This window comes from Sinocyclocheilus rhinocerous, unplaced genomic scaffold (genome assembly GCF_001515625.1).
Source record: "Sinocyclocheilus rhinocerous isolate Xijiao unplaced genomic scaffold, SAMN03320098_v1.1 scaffold3797, whole genome shotgun sequence".
In the NCBI taxonomy this organism is placed as follows: Eukaryota; Metazoa; Chordata; class Actinopteri; order Cypriniformes; family Cyprinidae; genus Sinocyclocheilus; species Sinocyclocheilus rhinocerous.
Window position 1 is genome coordinate 5,793 of NW_015645539.1, and position 24,058 is coordinate 29,850.

General features: G+C 35.5%; 1 protein-coding gene and 1 long non-coding RNA gene across 3 annotated transcripts in view; one reads left to right on the forward strand and one right to left on the reverse strand.

The window, feature by feature from the left end:
* Positions 1–3,647: 3,647 nt before the first annotated feature.
* LOC107706271 (uncharacterized) lies at positions 3,648–24,019 on the forward strand. Its single transcript, XR_001636139.1, has 3 exons — positions 3,648–3,736; positions 22,734–22,737; positions 24,008–24,019. It is a non-coding gene; the product is annotated as an uncharacterized LOC107706271 (long non-coding RNA).
* The window catches only part of lmcd1 (LIM and cysteine-rich domains 1), a 43,001-nt gene continuing 24,125 nt past the window's right edge, over positions 5,183–24,058 (reverse strand). For both annotated transcript variants that reach the window (XM_016509940.1, XM_016509941.1), the window contains exons 2-6: positions 22,957–23,030; positions 19,625–19,880; positions 9,433–9,762; positions 5,982–6,197; positions 5,183–5,804 (exon numbers count right to left, since the gene is read on the reverse strand). In XM_016509940.1, coding sequence (XP_016365426.1) covers positions 5,676–5,804; positions 5,982–6,197; positions 9,433–9,762; positions 19,625–19,880; positions 22,957–23,030 — 1,005 coding nt within the window. In that variant the 3' untranslated portion in view covers positions 5,183–5,675. The remainder of the gene's footprint in view (positions 5,805–5,981; positions 6,198–9,432; positions 9,763–19,624; positions 19,881–22,956; positions 23,031–24,058) is intronic.

A 24,058-nucleotide genomic window follows, 5' to 3' on the forward strand; every position in this document is an offset into this window, starting at 1 on the left:
CCTCCTGCATAATCTGTTTTTCTTTTTCTCCTTGTGGCTGGAAATCAGCTCACAGACAATTTGCGGGCTATATATATATATATATTTTAATAATTACAGTCTTGCTCACGAGAAGTCCGGTCTGACGCACGCGGGTTCTGGCGTTATTTCCTTATCATTTCTCTCGTGTGTTTTGTTGTGAAACGTAGTTTGCAGACCAGACAGAGCTGTCGGCGATTCTTCCTATTGTGAAGTCATGCAATGTGAAACCCCCTGTCGCCGATCCATCGTGCAGTGTGAACACAGCAGCAACTGAATGCTACCCCAGATAGTCACGCAGTGTGAAAACAACAGCGATCTGACGAGTTTGAAAATCGTGCAGTGTGAACTCGGCATTACTCTGTTTGTTAACAGCAGGTGTTCATCGCTAATGCTCAGTTATCACTTAATTAATCACTTAATTACTTAATTGCAATGTAGTGAACTCAACTGAAATAAGTTCAGTGTACTCATAACTATTAGTTTTAAAACTTAAATGGTTTAAGGTCATCGGTTTCCTCAAACGATTTGAGCTAACATAACTTGTTGGGTTTTACAGTGTGCATAATTAATTGTTATTATACTATTAAGTACATGTAACATGTAAAATGGACACCTTAAAATAAAGTGTTACCAATAATTTTCTCAATTGTTACATTGTTTATTATGAAATGCTTTTAATATAATAATAATTTATTATCATGTAATTAATGCTAAATGTGGATGAAAAAAGTTGTTACAAATTTGAACTTTGGTTTATTTGAATGGTGGAACCATATAATGTATGTATAAAAGATAAAAATAATTCTGTTTTCTGCATTGTTTTGCAAAAGTACCAGCAGCTCTTGTAGCACTTTTTTTGCACTTCTTCCTCTCCTCCGCTGCTGCCAGAGTGGTGGTGGACAATCCTAATTACACCACTGCTCGAGATGTTTCACCACACATTCCAATAAAATGAAAACAAACACAATCATTTTAAGCCAGTCTTTATTCCCCAAGGCAAACCGACTGAATACCTACACAAAAGTAGCAATTGCTGATTAAGCGTTTAGACAAACGTGATTAAAAGCTGAGCGAAACTTTTTAAAATACATTGAGCAATGTGAACCCTTTTAAACATCTGTTTGTTAAACTGAGATACAAAAGGTTGACATTCCAGTTTGTATGGCAATTTCCAAATCAAATAGCTGGAAATAATCCTCTCTTCCAGTTTAGTCTCTACCTTCAGTCTAATTTTAATGAGTCATTAACTAAATACGAATAAACAATAGCTACCGTAAAGGCATATTTTCTCATGAAAAACATATACTTTTGTCAAAAACAACAAGAATACAATTGCTTCCAGAAATTTTACTAACTGGTTAAATGCAGTTCTCAACGCAGTCACAGGACACATTTCATAACGGCAATTATATTGATCGATGATAATTTTAACTCACAATTACCTTTGTTTGAAAACCTTACATTATATTAAACATCAAACACTCATGTACACTCACCTATGAATTCAATCCAAAGCATATACCTTTAAGTAATTTAATATTTACAAAAACATTCGCAATAAAAAGCTCTTACAATTATTTCCTCAGTGCAAGGAACTATTTGTAGGAACTCACTTCATGAACTCTCACCTACGTACTTAAGCTTGACAGGCTCTGGCTTTTGTATCTGGCAGCTACTGGCAATATTTATGTATGCAGTAGCATATGCCCTTGAAACAAAGTGTGTGCAGAATGACAGTACAACACTAAAACCTCTGCCTTTTTTAAACAATTCAACCACTGCACCACCACTGAATGTCAATTAAATCAAGTGGATCTCAATTCCTGTCCTGGGGACCCACAGCACTGCACATTTTGGATATCTCTCTTATTCACAAGTGATCCAATTCATCAGCCTGTTAGCAGGAAGCACCACAAACTGAACCTGCTATGACAGATAAGGGAGAAAAAACAAAATGTGCCGTCCTGTGAGTCCCCATTGAGAATCACTGACTAGACCAAACCCTGTGGACTGTTATGTCATATTGGCTGCTTAATACATGAAAGTGTTTTAGTGCCACATTAATATAGTAATAAGTAATATGTTTTATGGTTAATTTCTTTATCAGAGCCATGCCTTGTCCTTTTGACTGAATTACTGTTGCAAGACTGTTTACTTGTGTTTATTTCCTGCTGTACAAACTTTTTTCTAGCTTTTCTCAGTGGACATTAAAACAAACTGTTTTACTATGAGACTGAGCTGAACAATGAATGCTGTTTCAGTTCAGATGCAGGTATTCACTCACTCTGTCTCATAATACTCTACTGTACATAATTCAATAAGCTTTTAACTTTAATGAAGCAACTCAGCATTCGTTCGTTAATAGTTATAAAGTGACATTTTCACATTTTTAAAGAAGGGTTGGGATTAAAATTTTTTTTATAACACTCCATTGTTGTTCGTATCACACTCATAGTTGTGCCATATTATATTACCTTGGATTACCTTAGTAATATACTGATACTAAAGGTTTTCCATTGAAAGCAATTGAATAGCCGAGTTCTTACATATGCGGCAGTATTGGATGCCGTAGGAGTGAAAACAGAAAAACATTCTCGGGCATCTGATTGGACAAACTCCTGAGTGCAGGCTGACATCATGAATATTTTGGCTGTAAACAGACTTAAATCGCTGTTGTTTGTGGACCACTTTCTTCAAAGATAGATAAATCCTCCAAATAATCAAGTAAAAATGAGTGACGACTGATTGAGATAAAAATATTCAAATGGTCTTTATCAGATAATGCATCTCCATCAATTAATGCATCTCCAGTACTCTTAAAATGGTCATGAACTGCAATTTTTTATATTGCAGAATAATATTTTCTCATGTTTCCTGAGGTGCAATTATAATGTTAATAGGATTTTTATGTCAAAAACATAATTTTTAAATAAAAGGCCATTCTTTACAATGATTTTGGTAAAGTCATTGCATCACTGAAATACATTCTAAAAACTACTTTCTATTTGAGCATAAAAAGAACATTTCTATTTTTGGATTTATTGTTTCTGATTTGAAATATATTATTGAAATATTAATGTGGCAAGCTGTTTTTGACATTTCAGGATTTCCCCATTCAGAGAGATTGGACTGCGTCTTGGATAATTGAAATTAGCACATGTCGCTGAGTGTCTTTCCTTGAAAGGGACTTTGTTTAGCCTTCTGATTTGAACTAGAGGTTCTCACAGATGCACGTTTAGATCGAAACCCAAGCAGGTTCGGGTTTGGGTTCAAAACCTTGACAGGTGCCTCAGACACGGGTCGGGACGGACATTAGTAGCCTTGATTCCTGAGTCATTTAAAATAAATGTATAGAATGGACTTCAAATTCTGGTACCACTTTATATTAAGTGGCTTAACTTATAATGTACTTACATTTAAATTAATAATTTAGTACAACGCAATTATTGTGTACAATACATACATGTTTTTACATTGTACTTATATTTAAAAAAAAAAATACCTGCATGTAATTACATCTGAAATTAATTTAGGTAATTACATTTATAATTACACTGTTGACCCATCCCTTACAACTTAACCCAGTCTTAAACCTACCCATACCAACAAACCTGTCCCACATCCCACCTAAATAGCAGCAAAAGTGTTTTGTAATACAATATGAACACAATAAGTACATTGTACTTATTTGTTGATGTAAGTATACAGTAGTTAAGTTTGCTTAATAAAGTGGGACCCAAATTCTTTTAAAATATGCCAACTTTTCGTTTCAGGCATCTAACAATGTTTTATTTTAATATATTAATATACATTGTATAAATTACCAAACTCTCCTGAATATTGGTGCATCTATACTGTATAAATGGCGCTCTGCAATACCCAAGCCATTTAAGCAAATGAGTGTGGGGATTTTCTTACCAATATTAACATAAATTTCCTTTTTTGAGGTGCAACATACAGCTTATGCTCAGTTTATCTATTCCTTCACATTTTTGACAAAGAATAGGTTACATAATTTTGGCTTCTGGCAACATGGGTTTAAAAACATAGCTGTTTTTTTTTTTTGTTACAAAAAAGGATTGGAGAACATATTTTATCTACAACAAATAAGGTAAGATAAATCTACATCTGCTGTAGTGTTGTGATTTTGGTTTGTGTCATACCCAGTTGGGTTTGAAACAAAAACAGGGTCTGTCTCAGGTTGGATTATTCATTTTCTAAAAAAATAATTTATGCATGTTGGGTGAGAAGTGTCTCAGGTTGAATTGGATCAGGTACAGATATTGGGACCTGAGAAAACCTCTAATTTGAACACTGTTTAAAGACACGTGTCTACAATGTAAACGTGTCCATACAATGCATTAGTGCACAGTAAAATCCAGAGTGTTAAATTAACACTGCTCGGAGCATATATGGTCCCACTCTACAAGAGTGTTAAAGTAACACTGAAGCAGTGTTAAAGTTAATGAGATAATTAAGTGATTAATTAAGTGCTGATTGAGCATTAGTGATGAACAGCTGCTGTTAACAAGCAGAATCACTGAAGAAAAGAGAAACACAAGAACTACAACTGACTTCAGCCACAGACTTAGATTAAATTAACTGAAATACAAGACATTAAATCTCTCAAGATCTCAGCAGACGATGATTAAACAACTCCACAAACAGCATCACCAACTTCACACATTACTAACCAGTTTGAATTTTTGTGTGTCATGCATCTAAAAATCATCAGACAGATTCATGTTGCATTGCATTCTGGGTGCACCAATCATAACTCATCCATGGCTCCCAGCATGCATTGCGACATGAACAAGTTATGCAGCTGCATTGTCTTAGTATTTTCTTTTATTTTTACTATTTGCTTTTATTTTTGTTGACTTTTTACTGCCTTGTTTTGTCACGTTCAAAAATCACTTAAAAATTATCAGAATACTTTGTCACCATTGCTGAGATTCACATGCTGATTCTTCATGTCTATGAGTGCCAGAATTGAAACCTCTTTATGAGCCATGTTTATAAAAGTCATTTATAAAGTTTTTCTCACATCGTTATCTCATATAACTGCAACAACATAGAAAACATGAAAGCACTACAGTCTTAGATAAATTGCAATCAGAGACTCAGTGTTACTTTAACACTCTTTTAGAGTGGGACCATATATGCTCCAAGCAGTGTTAATTTAACACTCGGGAATTTACTTTGTGGGCGTGCGATGATGAATCAGGCATTGACTTGTGTCTGTGCAGGCAATCTTGTTGCTGACGTATTACTCTATTAAAACTCAGAAGTGGAAACTAGTTTTGGCAGCTTGGTTTCAAGAGAAGTTGTTTTTGGACTAACAAGGAAGTTCTGCAAACTACATTCTATTTTTATACATTTTAGTACAATGACGTCTTATGTGTCAAAAGATCAGGGAAAATTTGATTTCTCAATTCATGACCCCTTTAATAGGTCCTAGACTTTCAATAAACACTGATATTTTGTATTTTTGAGGATGCTGCCATAGAATAATATGTCAGGGTTTGCATGGATTTCTATAAGCAAATCAAAAATTACACCAATAAAAAAAAGTTAAAATAGTGGAAAATTGTCTTTAAAACACAGAAAGTGCCATTTTAACATATTTTGGAGTATTTTCTGTCTATTCTGAACTATTTTGATTGCTGCTTGTCACAAGCACATTGAACTCTGAGATTCTGCCCACACAGCCAGCAGCAGAAGTGTTCCTTATGCCACACATGACCGCTGGCCTCCTGCAGGAACATTTCTGAGAAGATCAGCTACAAAAGAAAGTGAGAGAATTCATTGGTTTATTTCACATACACATCTCAAGCTAAAGAATATGTAACCAAATGTAGATTTCTTGGTTATGCCTTGTTGTGAAAGTTTTCTAAAAGTTCAGTTAATTTCTTTATACCTTTTAGTAAAAGTGTGTTTTAAAAAGCATTTTATTTTACCTCATCACAGCCCAGGCAGCGAGGTCTGATGCTCTGGCAGTAATGGCGTCCACACAGCAGCGCTCCTTCCTTCCAAAAGTAGATCAGGTCCACCAGAGGCTCGCCACACTCACAGCACACAAAGCAGTTGGGATGCCACAGTCTAGTGTACCCGGCCCTGTCGGCGTACACCACAGGACTGTCCATAGCTGCCAACTGTCCACAGCCACTGCAATGCTAAGAGGCAGAGAAGGCACGAAGGAGTTAGGCGAAAATACCAAAGCTGAATCAACCACAAAAAGTCAAAATGGTGAAAGCCCATTGCTATGATTAGGTAACGCAAGTATTGCATGTGGAAAACTTTTACTATGTTTTTACTATTACAGCTATCAAGATTAACTTATTGTGAAAAGTGTTGATTAAAGCATTATATTTATATTTAATATTAATATATTTATATTTAATATATTTAAAGCATTATATTTTTTATTTAACATAGAATATTATTTTAAGGACTACACATAGTATCAAATATGGACTACATATTTAACATCTAAATTCAACAGCAATTAACTTTTGTTAATTAAAAATGTACTCAAACTCCGCTTTGACTTTACTTGTGTATGCATGCTTTAGAGAGAGTCTAGGTTTGCTGAGTGCTATGTGCTACACTTTGATTAGTTTGCTCAAGTGTGTTGCCAAATACCATTAACATACACGTCCATGCCAAAATATGATGTTTTCAGTGTACTTTCCATATTTGCTCTGCTTGAGAAAACATGAAAATATACAGTATAATTTTTTTTTTCATATGATTTAGTTGAGTTAGTCAATATTTTCGGTAATCGAGAGGTTAGAAAGGTCAGGAAGCAGACAGGCCGTCTAAACCAACCAGCTCCTAGCCGCCTCACATCACAGAATCTCAGCACATACAGAGACTCTTTTATCTAGATATCCTATAGAGACTGTGTCTGTTCCCTGAACTAGCAAATACAATAAAAAACATCCTAACCCATTTAAGGTTATCAATTTAATTGAAATATTGATAAATAAAAAAATAACAATACAGACAAACAAATGATAAAGCTTTGCTTTATGAATATTAGATCCCTTTCTACAAAAGCGCTTAAATGATATACAGCAAACACAGACCATATGTGCTCTGTTAGGCAGAAACCTGGCTAAAACCAGATGATTACATTATCCTTTGGGGGTAGACTCGTTTAAAGTAATGTTATAAACATGAGCCGCTCTTTAAACAATGTAAAGCAGGAGGTGTTGCTACAATGTTTAGTAATATTTTCAGTTAAGAGGTCTGGTTTCAAGTATTATTATTTTATTTATTTTGAAGCAATGGTGCTTTATGTAACATTATCTATTCTAGTGTAAGTGATGAATCCCTTTGGACATTTGTACTGTATACAGGCCACCAGGGCACCATACACACTTTATCAAAGAACTTGCTGATTTTCTATCTGAGTTAGTGCTGGCTGCAGATAAAGTCTTAATTTTTGGTGATTTTAATATCCATGTTGATAAAGATAACAATGCATTGGGATCAGCATTTGTAGACATTCTGAACTCTATTGGGGTTAGACAACACGTGTCAGGGTCTACTTGTTGTAATCTTACTCTAGTTTTAATGCTGTCACATGGAATTGATGTTGATTTTGCAGCAGAGTGATGACATCTCAGATCATTACCTCCATTTAGCTAACCCTGCAAACAAGCCTGCACTGGCCCTTTACGGGCCCACTTTGGGCTGCCAGCGCAGGGCCCCTAAGCATTTGCTCATTGGCAAAACGTTGGCCCCTTAGCACTGGCCCTGCACGGCGCATTTGTTATAGCAAAAGTTGTGAGAAGGCAAACTGATCTAATGGCTTGATCTCTGAGGACATTAATTTTGTCCTGTTTTAATATTTTGAACATTATAGTAGTTATACAGAAATTCTTAGGATGGGATCATGTAGACTCACACAGATAAGATCATCGTCGCTGAAGGAGAATTGATCTGAGATCCTAAAGCGAAATGCCCGCTTATATATCCAGATGGCCCCGCCCATTCTGGCGGGCTCTGGCGGGCTTCGTCGCTGCCGAGCCATTGGTTCGCTTTTTATTCACTGCACGAACCAATGGCCATGCAGTTACACTAGATTGTAAAGGCTTCATTCCTTGGAGAAAAAGGAGTTTTTCCCCATAGCGTCTAGCGATGCAGTACAAATGAATTATCGAAAAGGAACCAATTTTATTTACCTAGTAAAAAAGATTTTTTGGGCTGGTAGGAAGGACTAGTTACCCCTTAATGTACAGACAATTAAGGGTGTCAATAGGTGTCAAATTACTTAAGTCTAGGTCAACAAAACCACTATACAATCACCAGAAGTTTTATAAAACACTGATGGCCTGCTGTTTCTTTGTTTGCAGTTATGTGTATATGCCATCATGTCTTCATAAGTGATGATCCCCTCAGAAACAAGCCATGAACAAGCCGAAATGAGAAGGCAAAGTCCTCACATTTTTTATTTTATTTTTTTCTTAAATGTTAATTCATGTCCCAGTCACATTTTCTTGGTTAAACATTACTTAGACTACCAGAGTCAAAATCTATTTTGTATTTTTGCATTACCAATGTAATTAATAGGCTATTCTATTTATTAAAACCAAGTATAAATCTCATCAGTTTTTTTAAGCATTTTACATTTATTCCAAAATAATAACTCGAGCCAGTAACAATTTAAACAATATATTTTATATAAACAATCATATATTTTATTAATGAACTGATGTTCAGCTGTTATTTTTCATAATAAACTTATATTCGGATCATCAGAGCTCAGTAAACACTGGTCTCAGATGCGGGGATGTACCTTTCATTTCAACAAGCTGATTGCATGCTAAAAAACCCACAGATCATGTTTTCAGGCCATCTGAAGTTTCATTTAGATGTGACAAAGTTGTGATTTATACTTATTATTTAATTAGACTTCCCATCACTTTGTTCATTCAGACTGATTCGCGAACGCAAAATGTGCACGAACACAAGAGGTGGGATTTAACGAAAGAACCAATCATAGCAGATCATAACCAGTATTAAACAGTCATATCGCTCTCATGTGACTTTCCCCCATTCATTCTCAATTACCCCCCACCAAACTCACGGCACGCTTCAGGGGGTCTGTTAAAACTCAATGGGCTCAGGGGAGGCGAGAGATGCTGGTGTCACTGATGGACTGTTTTAGTTCCGTAACAGTTAGTACATGATTTGGGAAGAAATGACAGACTTTCCAAATCATGTTGTAGGTTATGTTTGTGTTTAATTCAGATACTTTAGGGCCATAAAGTTATAAATTACCTTCAGGAGGAGATTAAATCTCTATTTGAGCATGTCCTTGAAGGGAGGGTGTTGGGTTAGTCATTAAAATTAGCTTGCGTTCACACGGTCAGCCATTTGCAAAGATTGAACTAAACTCACATATTCACTCTTATTGCTGAGCGGAGACTGTGCTGTTCCATTTGCAGTAGTCTCAGGATCTGGTTGTTCATGGGAGGCCTTTTCATTCTTCACTGCTGTACATTTTTCTCCAGGCAGGGCAACCTCTCCTACTCCTAAGGATTCCTCCTTAAAGGATTTCACAAACTGAGCCATAGCTTTCAACTCCACCTCAGACAGGCTGTGGCAGTATGCAGGGTCGTGATCGTAGGAAGGTAGCTGTCTTATCAGTTGCTTGTGGCGATACAACGATCCTGCTGTGCCAGCCACAGGTCGCCTGTCTTCAGGGAGAAGCTCCATGTACTGCATCGCCTGACAGACAGACAGACAGACAGACAGACAGACAGACAGAATTATGCCTGGTCTCAGCGTTTATACATAGTGCATAACATTTACAAATATGCTGGGACATAGAATTTGGACATCTAAAACATAAATATTGTTACATATTTACAGCTAAAAAAGTACAAATCTTTTAAATCATAAGGATACTTGTATAGTATCACTTTGATCAATAAATGAATTACATTTTTAGATCCCTTAACCTATACACCAAAACCTAAACATACCCATTTTATAGAGAATGTAAAAATAACATATAAAACGTAATAGACAGAAATGTGCATGAAAATTACCATTTTAGTAATTAATAGCATTTAAAATATATTTTGTGCCACTAATCCCACAGGTTAAACCTAATCATAATAATTTTTTTAAAAAATATGCACAGTATAAAGAGTATAAATGACAGACAGACAAGTGCAATCACAATAATAGAACCACACTTCATATAAAAAATAAAAAATAAACACTTTTGAAAAAACTGTGAAATAATCGTATGGTTTACTTCTTGTTTATTCTTTTCTTTAGAGAGAATTACCAAAAGAAATGTGATTGATTGATATCTTGAGTGCCAAGACTGTTCAGTGAATTTTACAGGGCACCTTATGTCAAGATAATTTATTTATCCATATAATAAAATACTGTATGTTCATGAAAATTCCAACAGATTTTAACAAACAGTGTGGATTATGTGCGACTGTAGCTTAGTTTCTCTATATATAGTAAATGCAGAAAAGTCTGAGGCAATGATGATCTCAGGAAGCTGGCCTACTCCGTTAAATTATCACGGCTGTACTTGGCCAAATATACAGGGCTCTCAGAAAAAATAAATACAGACTTGGCAAGATGGGAAGTACTACCTCTCTCTATGTTTGGTAGGGTAGAAACAATCAAAATTAATGCGTTACCCAGACTTCTTTTCCTATTTCAGTCTCTTCCAGCGTGGGTTCCGTTCTCAGCATTTAGTAAATTAATATTTATTTGGCATAATAAAAGACCAAGAATATGACAAAAAGCACTTATGTCAAATAAAAGCAGTGGTAGTTAGAGGCTCTCTAATTTATGGTACCATTTTTGGGCTGCTCAGGGCTACAGTTGCTTGAAATAGTAATCATAAGGAGGTAGAATAAGTTACTACTGAACAAAATTCAAATTATATTTGATAGTTTTGCCATTTATGGACTTGCATGCACAGAAAAAGTTAAGAAAGTAAATATATTCTCAAAATTTGGTCCACAATGCAAAAAAGATGAGAGTGCACTACCCATTATGAGTAATCCAGTTTTCAGAGGTGGGACTTTCAAGTCACAAGCAAGTCTTCAAGTCATATCCCAAGTCCTCAAAGAGTTAAAGTTAATGAGATAATTAAGTGACTAATTAAATGATGATTGTGCATTAGTGATGAACACCTGCTGTTATTGAGAATTACAGAGGATCAGATGTTGATGTTTTATTGGTTAAAATGATGGCACCATCATGGAGATCAGTGTTTGCTTTAGTTGGGCTCTTGACCCTTGACTTTTGGTGCTAGATCTCTCTCTGCAGTAATGCATGAGGTATTGTAAAACAGAGAAATCAGTGCTATGCAGCTATTAGCTGTTTTTACATGATGAGAAAGTCATCATGAACTGGCCTGATTAGAATCAAAATAACTTTTTTTTCTGTTTATAAGTTTAGGTTTTATATAATCAGCCCTGTGAAACTGCAGCAAGCAAACAAAGTGCAGCTCAAATAGAAATAAAAAATAAAAACTCCCATCATGCACTGCAGTATGAATAATTATTGTCACCACTGTTGAGGATCGTATGATAAGTGCTCATGTCTAAAAGCCTGATCTAATACATTTTTCAATATCAAAGCATTATGGAGGCATTTGTTTAGTGGGATTTCTTTTTTTCAGTTCCGTAATAGTTGAAGGTCAGTCAATAAACTTCATTTATATAAGTTCATTCATCATGAGTTATATGCAGAAAGTGTAAGCTCATCTGCTACTTCGATATTTTGATTCAGCAATGCATGAACGTTTGCTCTGAAACAACATTGCAATTGCTTAAAAACAAATAATTTTGGGATTAGTAAAAGTGTCAAGAGACCAACTAAAGCAAACCTTGACCACAATTATGGTGACATTGCGTGTATGTGTGTTTTTTTTTTTCTTTTTTCAGTTGATTTCATCCAAGGCTGTGGCTGAAGTCAGATGTAGTTCTTGTGTTTCTCTTTTCTTCAATGATGTTGATTGTTAACAGCAGGTTTTCATCACTAATGCACAATCATCATTTAATTAGTCACTTAATTATCTCATTAACTTTAACTCTTTGAGGACTTGGGATATGACTTGAAGACTTGCTTGTGACTTGAAAGCCCCACCTCTGCCAGTTTTCCTTCTTTCGATATAGTGGTTGTAGTAGATAGGAAGATCTCTAAATATATCTAAAGATAATTGATCAGCTCTTCAATGGGGAGATTATATGGTCTTTCTCTTAATTATGTGATAGATTAACACTGAGGTCTAATTATTTATTAAGGTATTTACAATTACAACCCTACATCACAAATCACAGACGTTGAGCCATTAAAGAATTCCAACAAATACTTAACATTCTCTTACACTCTTAAAACGGATGTATTAAAAACAACACAACCTGTGTTATAGTCAAGTCAAGTTAAGGACAACACATTTTGTGTTAATTTCAACTCAACCAGTGTGATATTCTTTTTAACACAAGTTGATATTCTTCAAATATTTAACACACTAATGTGTCATAAATCACACAATTTAGCACATCTATGACACAAATGATTTCTGACACATTAGTGTGTTAAAAAAACAGATGTGTTAAAAACAACACAACCTGTGTTATATCATAACACACCTGTGTGTCAAATTAGGGACAACACATTTTGTGTTAATCAAATTTTAACACAACCAGTGTGTTATTCTTCTTAACACAGGCAGTGTGTTCAAATATTTAACACACTAATGTGTCAAAAATCACACAATTTGTGTCATAGATGTGCTATTCTTAACCAGTTATAATGAATGCAATACAAATATATATATATATATATATGAAACAGAAAAAAAGAGAGAGAAGAACAGAAACAACTACAACTGATTTAGTCACAGCCTTAGATGAAATCAGCTGAAATAAAACACATTAAATCTCTCAAGATCTCAGCAGAGGAGCATTAAACAACTCCACAAACAGCATTATCAGCTTCACTTATTACTAACCAGTTTGACTAAAAAGTTATTATTGAGAACAGAGGTTTAGATGTTGAATTTGTTTCATTTGAACTTACCATTAATGTGATCAGTGTTTGCTTTAGTTGGGCTCTTGACCCTTGACTTTGTAATAATAGTTTTCCTAAATCTTGCTGTGTCTGTGTTTACAAAGCACAATTGCTTTGGCAACAAAACTAGAAGAAAACATTTTGAACATCAGTGTGAATTAGATGCAAACGTTAATCAAGAATCAGCATATGAATCTCAACGATGGTGACAATAAACAAAAAGCTTCATGCTGCAGTGCAAACAATGTGTTATTAATTAACACATCCTTTTTGAGCGTGTAGTTTACGAAAAAATCCAAAGTGAAATGTACTGAAACAAACAAATAATCCTACTGAGACATTCACATAGTTAAAAATAAACAAAAGATAACAGTTATGATATTTGTGGCTTTAAAGCAATATATTTTATAATGTGGTATAAATAAGAAAAATGTGTTCATTCATACTACACTCTCAAAAAGGATGTGTTAATTAATAACACATTTTTTGTGTTATTTCCATTTTAACACATTTTGTGTAATTTTAAGTTGATCATGTGTAAAAAGAAAAAGAGAGAGAGAGAAACAACACAATATGTGTTAACTATCATCCAATCACATTGCTGCTATGTCACTCCACAAGCTGTTAACCAAATTCATTCCTCTTTTTTCATTGGTGGATGACGTGGATGCACTCATGTCAGACTTATGGATTTCCTCGCTAGAAATGTAATGTTCCCAGAGCATTCTCAGAGCGTCCCGCTGGTGTCAATAACGTTCCCAGAACGTTTCCCGAGATGCTCATGACGTGTAGTTTTTAAAGGGTTGGGGGACGTTATTTGGAGGACCTTCAGGGATCAACACTGCTCAGAGTGTATTTGGTCCCACAATGCAGAGTGTTGAAGTAACACTGAAGCAGAATTGAACTTAATGAGAATGTTAACAAGCAGAATTAGTGAAGGAAAGAAAAACAGAAAAAAAGAGAGAGAAGAACAGAAACACAACTACAACTGGCTTAGTCACAGCCTTAGATGAAATCAGCTGAAATAAAACACATTAAATCTTTCAAGATCTCAGCAGAGGAGCATTAAACAACACCAATCACCAGCTTCACTTGTTAGTAAGCAGTTTGACTTTATTTCTGTCATACAAAAGTTCTTAATGAGAATTAACAGAGGTGTAGGGATTTCTAGTACATGAACGGACACTGATATGCCCCTATCAGCCATCATGAGGTTTGCTAATCACCCCAGCACATGACTCCAATATTCGGGGGGCGATTTCCTGTCAGTCTTGTCTCATCTACTCATGAGATCGAAACTAATTCAATCAGGAGACAACAAAGCTTTCTTTGTATCAGAAGTCCTTTCAAACCTGAGCTAGAAATAAAATTAATGAGTTAAATTCCTTACAGAGGTTTAGATGTTAGTTTCATTTCACAAAACGTCACCATCACCGTGGTCAGTGTTTGCTTTAGTTGTGCTCTTGACCCTTAAACTTACAACAGTTTTTATTGCAATAAAAAAGATCCTAGAGAAAATCAGGTGATGTTAGCTACTTGATACTAAAAACGATCATCATGTAGTGTCTTGATTCACTGATTGTTACATTCATCAATGTTGATTACAGTAGCCCTTTTTTTTGCAGGTCGAATTATAACAGTGCTTGGACAATTTAAACAATTTTAAAAAATGATGTGCACTAGGATTGTTTGTTTATGGCACACATAGACATGAAGAATCTGCACATGAATCTCAACAATGGTGACAATCAACAACATATTCAGATAAACAGATCTTTGAACATCACAAAACAAGCTACTAAAAAGTCAGAACAAAAACAGCAAACATTAAAGCAAATAGTAAGAATAAAAGAAAATACTAAGACAATTCAGGTGCATAATTTATTCATGTTGCAATGCATTCTGGGAGCCATGGATGAGTTTTGATTGGTGCCGGTCGACAGCGACGTCATTTGTGCGCGGCGTTCAACAACAGAAACAAAGAAGAACAACATTAACAGGAGGATGGAGGACGCTGTGATCGGAGCTGTTTTTGTTGTGTCTCGCGGGTTTCACAATAATGGACCTGGAAAGTCGACGTATATGTAAAGCGATTGAAAGAAATACACCTTGCTACGTGTACTGCGTTAGGCTAACCGAGACTTGTCATTTGCACTTATATATTGTTGCTCTTTTGTTAGTTTTGACTGCTTTTATTGTCCTCATTTGTAAGTCGCTTTGGATAAAAGCGTCTGCTAAATGACTAAATGTAAATGTTAAAATTTGATTAAAACAAAATGTGTTGTCCCTAATTTGACACACAGGTGTGTTATGATATAACACAGGTTGTGTTGTTTTTAACACATCTATTTTTTTTAACACACTAATGTGTCAGAAATCACACAATTTGTCATAGATGTGTTAAATTGTGTGATTTATGACACATTAGTGTGTTAAATATTTGAAGAATATCAAATTGTGTTAAAAAGAATATCACACTGGTTGAGTTGAAATTAACACAAAATGTGTTGTCCATCAGTTTTTTCATCAGTTCTTTTTATGAACTGCTCACTGTTGTGTAGAACAAAACCAACCAACATTTAAATCTCTTAATAGAACAATACTGACCAATATGTAAATATCTTAATTGCCCCTGAACACTCAGACATGTGCCACTGGAATCACTGGAGCACTGATTATGTGCTAGACAAGACAACACTATATAATCAATGTTATATGAGCCCTAAAACTTGCTCTATGGCAAAGCAATACGGCATTAAGACATAACAGTAAAGCTGCTTTGGAAACATGAAAAGCACTTTATACAAATACATTTGACATTTGACTGCAGAAAAGGTTTAAACAGATGAACGAATCTGAACAAATCTTTCTGGTAAATGGAATTAACTGAATAGATTGGGTAGATTGTGTATGAATTGGGTAATTGGTGAATGGATTCAACAGAATCAAGTCACTCAGATTAATCAAAATCCTCATCATCTCACCTTTATTTACAAACTTTATAAAGTTTGTAAATAAAACTACATGAACCAGGGCTTCATGTGCAACCCCTTCCTTTTCACTCGTCTTCTTTAATAGCGACAAGAGATACACAGTCTAATTTATTGATATTGCCAATTTTGATCTATGAAATTATCATTAAGCCTTATTTATTTCACAAAATGTATAAAAACCAGAGCTCATTCAGAGCTCATTAACAAAAGATCAGGGGCTTCAGCCAGTGTCTAGCTGTGTTGCTACAATAAGGGCTTCAATTTACTAAATGGGACCCTGCTTTGTGAAACAAAAAAAATGAATGAAAGAAAAAAAATCCCTTGCAATTAATCACATTTCAAATAACTCACTTCAAATTTTCCCAAAAAATGAATGCTTCCACTTTCAAAACTCTATATGAAGGACAAAAATCTGCATTCCAAACAAAAACAGCACAAATGCTTCACTCATTCAACTCAAACAGCAGAAATGTAAATGTTCCTCCAACAACTAGCTAAGAACAAAGCTTTCCAAAACCTTTTAATTTAAAAACAGCAATATATAGAGAAAGCTGAGAGAAAAACAAAAGATGAAAGGGCTTTAGGCACACAGGCGGCATGACTCCTGGCAGCCGACTGTGGGCAAAGTATAGGGCTTGTTTCCAGAACCCTGTCCTACTGCACATGTGTGCAGACCCTCCCTGCTGAAAATAGACGACTAAATGAGAGCTTTGTTTCACAAAGCAGACCCTTTGAGCTGCTTTACTCTCCTGGTGGTGGTAGCAGCAGCCAGCGCATTCTGCTATCAAAATAAACTGTACAAATCCCCAACCTAGCCTGGCATCCTTCATCCACCCTCCTACCTTGCCATACAATGATCCCCTCAAATTCATGTGAGATCAGTCAGACAAATGTATTTGTGGCTTTTCCATTAAGTCAAATGTAAGGTATGTGCCCAACAACACGATTAAGCAAGGCTGCTCCATACCTTTAGCTAATAGAGAGGGCTATTTTTAACTTGAGTTGCAAGTGTTTCACCAAACGCAAGCCAAACGCCTGTAAGACCTGTAAAACATAGCAGACTGACATTTGACAAGAAATGCCAGAAACCTAAGACATAATTATAAATGTACTATGATACTGTTGAAATCTTGATTCTAACTGGTTCCCTGATTTTCAAACTTGTTGATGATTGTCGTTTAACTGCACTGCTGTGAAGTAGTCCCAGGTCTTTGTGCATTGCAGTTTCATGTCACTTATTTAAAATTAATACAGTTAACCACAACAAAAGAACCAAAAAAAGACAAATTTTATGTGCACATGACAAGGTAAAAAATAGTGGTTTGGAAAGTGAATAATTCGGTAACACTTTAGAATAGGGAACACATATTTACTATTAACTAAGGGTTTTCCCTGAACAAACTCCTAATTTGCTGTTTGTTAATACATAGTAAGGTAGCTGTTAAGTTTAGATATGGGGTTTATGAAATAAGGGATCTGAAATATGGTTATGCAGAATAAGGCATTAATATGTGCTTTATAAGTACTAATAAACCGACACTATACTAGTAATATGCATGCTAATAAGCAACTAATTATTAGCGAGAACTGGTCCTTAAAATAAAGTGTTATCAATAATTCATAGGTAAAACCTAAAAGACACTGTCCAAACTGTGAACTGTAAGCACATAAGATTGGGCCATACTGTGGCTAGTGATCACTGAAACAGAAAAGCGCCAGTTTGCAAATCCTTCCAGCTCAGGAAAGACTAAAAAGCTGGAAGCAAACATGTCTCTTAAAAATGTTCTTAAACTCTCCACAATCTGAAGCTCTAAAGTACTGAACAAAGCAAGAAAGCTCTGCAAAAAGGAAAGTTCAAGCAAACTTTCTCTTCAAGGCTCTCACATCTGCAAGATTTAGTTTGTCAGGATCGTCTGCATCAGCGTCAGAGCCTTCACCTCCAAGGTAAATTAATCTGCATGTTCCAGACTCTTAAGACCTTCTTGGTGCTCCAGGAGTTTGTACACAAGCTTTCTTTGTGTTCAAGACTGTTTAAATGTAATATAACTCCTTGTAACCAGTGGAGGACATCACTTGAACAAGCGGACCATAAACATCACTTTACCAAACCTTTCTCCAGGGTCCTTGGCATTATTAGTGTATTGTCAATATGATTTTCTAATTTGCATTAGATGTTGTATAGCTGACGTCCTTTAATAACAAATGATCATTCAGTTTATTGTTGAATTCAGAATAAAATATAGAGAAACAACTGTACATCTTTCATTAGATGATATAACTCGCGAAAAACTAACTCTGGCTGGTGCCCAGGAATAAAAGAAGGAAGCAGTCAACTAAAACTTTCATACCTTAAGTGACGTGTGACCAAACCTCACAATACTACTTTTGGTGCCATCTGTGAGAACCAGTGCATTCTGGTGCTCTGCTGTGAAAACCTGCTACGAATGCAGCTGGGTTCTGTTTTGGTCCACTTAAAAAGACTGTTGCATGTTTGTTTAATTTCAAATATATATTTTCAAAAACAATAACAACACTGATAATCCAAATGTTGAAGGTCAACAAACAACTAGAAATAACCAACAAGGGGTTACATGTATTATGTTTTAAGCATGTAATTTATACATGTTGGTTATGGTTGTTATTGTGGCTTTGAATGTTGGTTTTTATCTTTGTTTATGTGGATTTTTATTATGCAATGTAATGTTGATCAGAGTATGTGTATGTGGGCTCCTGGGTCCGAGACAAATTTCCCCATTGGGGACAATAAAGTGTATTGAATTGAATTGAAATTGAATTGAAAAATAGCTCCAGTTGCAACAACTGACAACAAATGCCATATGAAACATATGTAGTCTCGTGTAGCCAGACCTTCAGACAGCTTTCATTGGCCAAGGACTGCCTTCAGACTGACATGTAAAGCAATCAATCACAATTAGTGTTGTTCAGCATCATGTTTAGGGGCATGAAAATGTATCATGTTTCATGTGTTGCCTCCAGAATCCTTATTTGTATGTTTATGTATGTATTTATTTATTTTTTTACAGAGAATGACACCAAGGAAGGCCTCAGACACTACAGACCTTGTGATGTTTTTTTCACCATGTTGGTCAGGGCTTCTGTATTTTATATATGCAAATTGGGGGAAAAGGCTTGTAGAAATTTTTGTATCTTGTAAAACTGAACTTTCACTAGCTAATCACTACCATGAATGTTTTCCAACTAAACCACATTAGTATCTCTTCTTGACTCATCAGCACTGAACTACACTGTAAAAAATCTAAAGTTGAGAAAGCTTAAAAGTTTAAGGAGATTTGAGTTTTTTCAACTTCTTGTTTTCATTTTATACAACAAAAGCTGAGAAAACTCAAAAATCTTCTGAAGCTGGTTGCCTTAAACTTTTAAGTTTTCTGAACTTTTGATTTTTTTACAGTGCACTTTCACTTCACACTACAATAATAAACTACTAAGTGTAAATTTGTCAGAGTATATTGGAGTTTTCACAGGTATTTAGCATGACTTGTGTTAGCTCTCCTGGGCTCTCTTACCAGTTTCTGGGTGAGGCCTGGTGGGGCCCAGTCATAGGTGACGGTGTTGAATGTTGGGTCTTTACGTGAGACCACTGGGTTGGTGACAATCATGCGGTTGCGTTTATAGACCCTCGTGCCGTCTCCTCCCTTAACCTTAGTTGTGAGATGGGCATAACGGGACTCTGCCAGCAGTCTCCCCACCTTGCGGTCATCCTCAGTGTCGGAGCTGGACACATGCTCCTCCTGACTGCAGCGGCACTGTATGCAAGCTTTCCTGCACAAATCACAGCTATAGTTTATTAGGCATTGTACCAGCCTCATCTCAGCTGCAGAGGCTGATGGGACAGTGCCCCACCAAATAATCATCTACTTGAAAACACAGACCTCTGTATAAACTGAATCGATCCTACAGTTGACATGCAAATGTGTTCAGCCTTCTGCAACTTGAGTTTTAAACTACTGAAATAAGCCTGGCCTGCTTGTTTTTACATTACCTTATGTCAACCTTTCCCAAACTATTTTGCATATAGCTCAAAATTACATTTACATTTAGTCATTTAGCAGACACTTTTATCCAAAGCGACAAATGAGGACAATGGAAGCAATCAACAAAAGAGCGATATGCAAGTGCTATGACAAGTCTCAGTTAGCCTAACGCTATTATTGAAATCCCATTATCCCATTATATCTACTTATTTTTCCTCACTTAAATGCATTATTTAAGTGAGCAATAATTATTTAATGCATTATAATAATTATTATTCTAATTATTTAATGCATTATTATAATTAGTATTCTAATTAGTTAATGCATTATTCTTTATATAAATTAAATGCATTAATATTTTCTTTATTCTCTAGAAATTCTTTTTTCAAATCTTTTGCATTCTCTCGCAACACTTTTGCGTTCCCCCGCAAAACTTTTGCATTCTCTCGCAAAATGTCAATATTAATATTAATAGTGTTATTGGTATTAATAGTAATTATTAATAAGGCTACTGAATTTGGTCCTCCAATGTCGCTGTTTTAGTAGCCTACATTAAGCAACAAGCGTTTGAGAATGTAAACCGTGCCTTAAGCACTGACTGCATTTCTTTATACTTGAGTCCAAGTTCAAAATGAAACTATGAAGCGCTCCATTGTGAAGGTAAAGAGCTGTATGAACCACACTGCACGCTGTAAAGTTAACAGGATTGTTTGTCCGAACTCAACTGGTTTTGCCAGAGAACGCAAAAGATTTGAAAAGTATTTTTTCCACCACCATGTCCCTTTAGGGCTCTGTACTACAGAGACCTGTATGTGAGGAAGTCGTGGCCTAATGGTTAGAGAGTCGGACTCGTAACCCAAAGGTTGTGGGTTCGAGTCTCGTACCGGCAGGGATTGTAGGTGGGGGGAGTGAATGTACAGCGCTCTCTCCCACCTTCAATACCACGACTGAGGTGCCCTTGAGCAAGGCACCGAACCCCCAACTGCTCCCCGGGTGCTGCAGCATAAATGGCTGCCCACTGCTCCGGGTGTGTGTGTGTTCACTGCTGTGTGTGTGCACTTTGGATGGGATAAATGCAGAGCACTAATTCCGAGTATGGGTCACCGTACTTGGCCACATGTCACTTCACTTTATGTGAAGTTAACCCATGTGACATGCAGAAAGAAAATACTGTGTTAAGAAATTAAGAAATCAATCGCTTATTATTAATTTCCTTCTTAAACGTGTGTTGTAATAATTTTTTCAGATGATTCACCTAAAAAGATAAAAGGCGACCACAATTTAACTAAAACATTGGAATTAAAACAAAGGGATGAATTAATAAAACCTCCTCATGTTTCAACTAAAATTAAAGGACAAACTGATAAAACATGTTTGTAAGTTATCTTTTTTTTCCACGTATCATGTGAGTCTCTATAAATTACACACTTTCAAGGTCTACTTAAAATCTGGGGACAGTTTTACTTCTTAATTATTGCAGGCTTGCATATAGATTTCTGTGTGTATTCCTGTATTTGATGAATACTCAAATACATTATTATTAGTATTATTAGTTCAGTATTAGTAGCAGTAGTTGTAGTATTGCAAGTGAGCTAAATGAACAGTGTTACTACAATGATCTGCCACTGTGCCATGTCTTAATTTTTATGTGCCAATTTCACAGTACTGGGAATGATTTTTTGGCATTTTGATTACTATTAGTTTTTTTAAAAACAGAAACCAATAGACAGGCAGAGGACTGAGGTAGGTTTCCCACACAAACTATAGGCTATTATGATTAAATGTGGGTTTTACTTTTGATAAACCATTAATTAAGTGAAATGTATTTTGAGTAGGCCTATTTTTATTCTGTCTGTTTTTCTCCATTCACAGCAGCGCTGCAGGTTGTAGCGTCTGGACCAATCAGACACACCATTTTTCATTTGATTTAACAAATCAATTATTCATTAGATTAACAAACATTGATGTGCAAATCCTTATGTTCTATTGTTGTTTACGTTGCTATTTTCTCATGTAAAAATAACCCCAAACAAACAGTGACATCTCTGACACAATCAATCCCCTGTCTCTGACACTTCCAATTAAAGCACACTGCACAGCAAAACTGAGAGATGGATGAAATCAGACTTAGATTATAATGATTTATTCAAGATTTTTTGTCCGATGAAGTCTCAATTTTTGTCAGTAATTTAAAAATGTATAAACATTAAAAATGTATGATTGATTTGAGTAAGTGGCAAATACACACATTCTCCATTTTTAATTATATTTTTATCCTTTATATGCTGCTCTGTCTTGGAATTGGAAGCATCAAATAATAGTAATTATATTATATTAAGCTTTTGATTTAATTTGAAAGCTTTATAAAGCTAAAGCGACTATTTCTATTTTATTTAGATATTTCAGTAGTCCTCTCAAGCTTCCATTCCATTTCCTGTTGCTGTGTAAATGTGTTTTCATTACTCATAATTCCTTTTAATATTAGTCAGATTTAAATGCATACTGACTCACAATGACACACTGGTGTTTGTACAGCAGAGTAATTACACATATAAACAGAGTGTCTTCTACTTCACAGTCATCATGTTAATGGTAAACATTCCTGCTTTTACAGGCCCCAGGAACTGGGGCTGAACTGCAGGGCCGTCATTATGCAGTAAAATAGATTTGTTTTCAAAAATTACAGTAATTAATAAGGCAAACAGCCTGTGGTGCCTGTGGTATGAAAACATGGAGCCCATGGAGTCATTCCCAACACACACATACAGTAAATCCAGCGTTCCACATACATATTCAGAGAAAGGAAACAGGCGTGGAAGCCTTTTCCTCCCTTTTTTATGTCTGTAGTCAAGAAAATAAATTACCTCCAGGAATGTGGCTGGAATCCAGAGCAGATCCCTTTACATGTCAGACACGCTGCACCCTTTCCCGCCAACATCTGGAAAAAAGAGAGGTAAGAGGAGCAGAGCAAATGACTTTACTCACTGCAGAGACATCGTATGAAACACAAAGATTCATTCAAATTCAGAAACTGAACTCGTGAATGATTCCGAGTTCATTAGGAATCATTTGTATCCCATAAGTTAAAAAATAGAAAGGTATGTATTCAATGAAGCTGATGCTTGTCAACTGTATTAAACAACTTTCGCAGTTTCTCTACACAACACTGAAAACGTACTGATACAACATTAAATAAAGACTATCACTTCATTTATTCAGCAAACTAGGTAGCCATCTAACAAATAAAACAAGACAATAATCAGATTAAATAATCAAATATTCAGTGATAAACCATGATATACAAAACTGTCTGATGGTGAAGAGTATGAATAATTTGGACACCCTTCATGAATCATATAAAACCTGTCAAGAATATGTCAAGAACCAATTCTGGTAGCCTAACACTTTATTTTACAGTGTCATTGTTACACATGTTACATGCACTTACTATTATAATAACAATAAATTATGCATAATTACATGCAAGTAACCATAACCACATAGTAAGTACATGTAGTTAATTAAAATTACTCAGTATTTAAATGTAACCTTAAAATAAAGTGTAACCCAAATTCTTACTAAATACAAAAAAAATGCTTTGTGCTGATTTAATAAAGCACTGCAGCTATTACACTATTTGTACTGTAATACAGTAAAATGGCATCTTTATAGAGATGGCATGAATGAGAGGGTGAGGTGTTGTTTTTCCCTTCTCCCAGCTGTGTGTGCAGACGAGTATCAGTGAGAAATCAGCACACTGATCAGATGCATTCACTTTAAATCACTCATCAATAACATGAAACACAATCCATAATAACAAGCTGTCGACCACACTCACTCTCACTCGATACAGAGGGTTTAGCTTTCATCACAGAGCTTAATGTGACAAAAATAACAGCAGACAAAGACAAACAGACCACAACACAATGTGCATCCATGGTGTTCAATCCCTTTAAATCCTTCTGC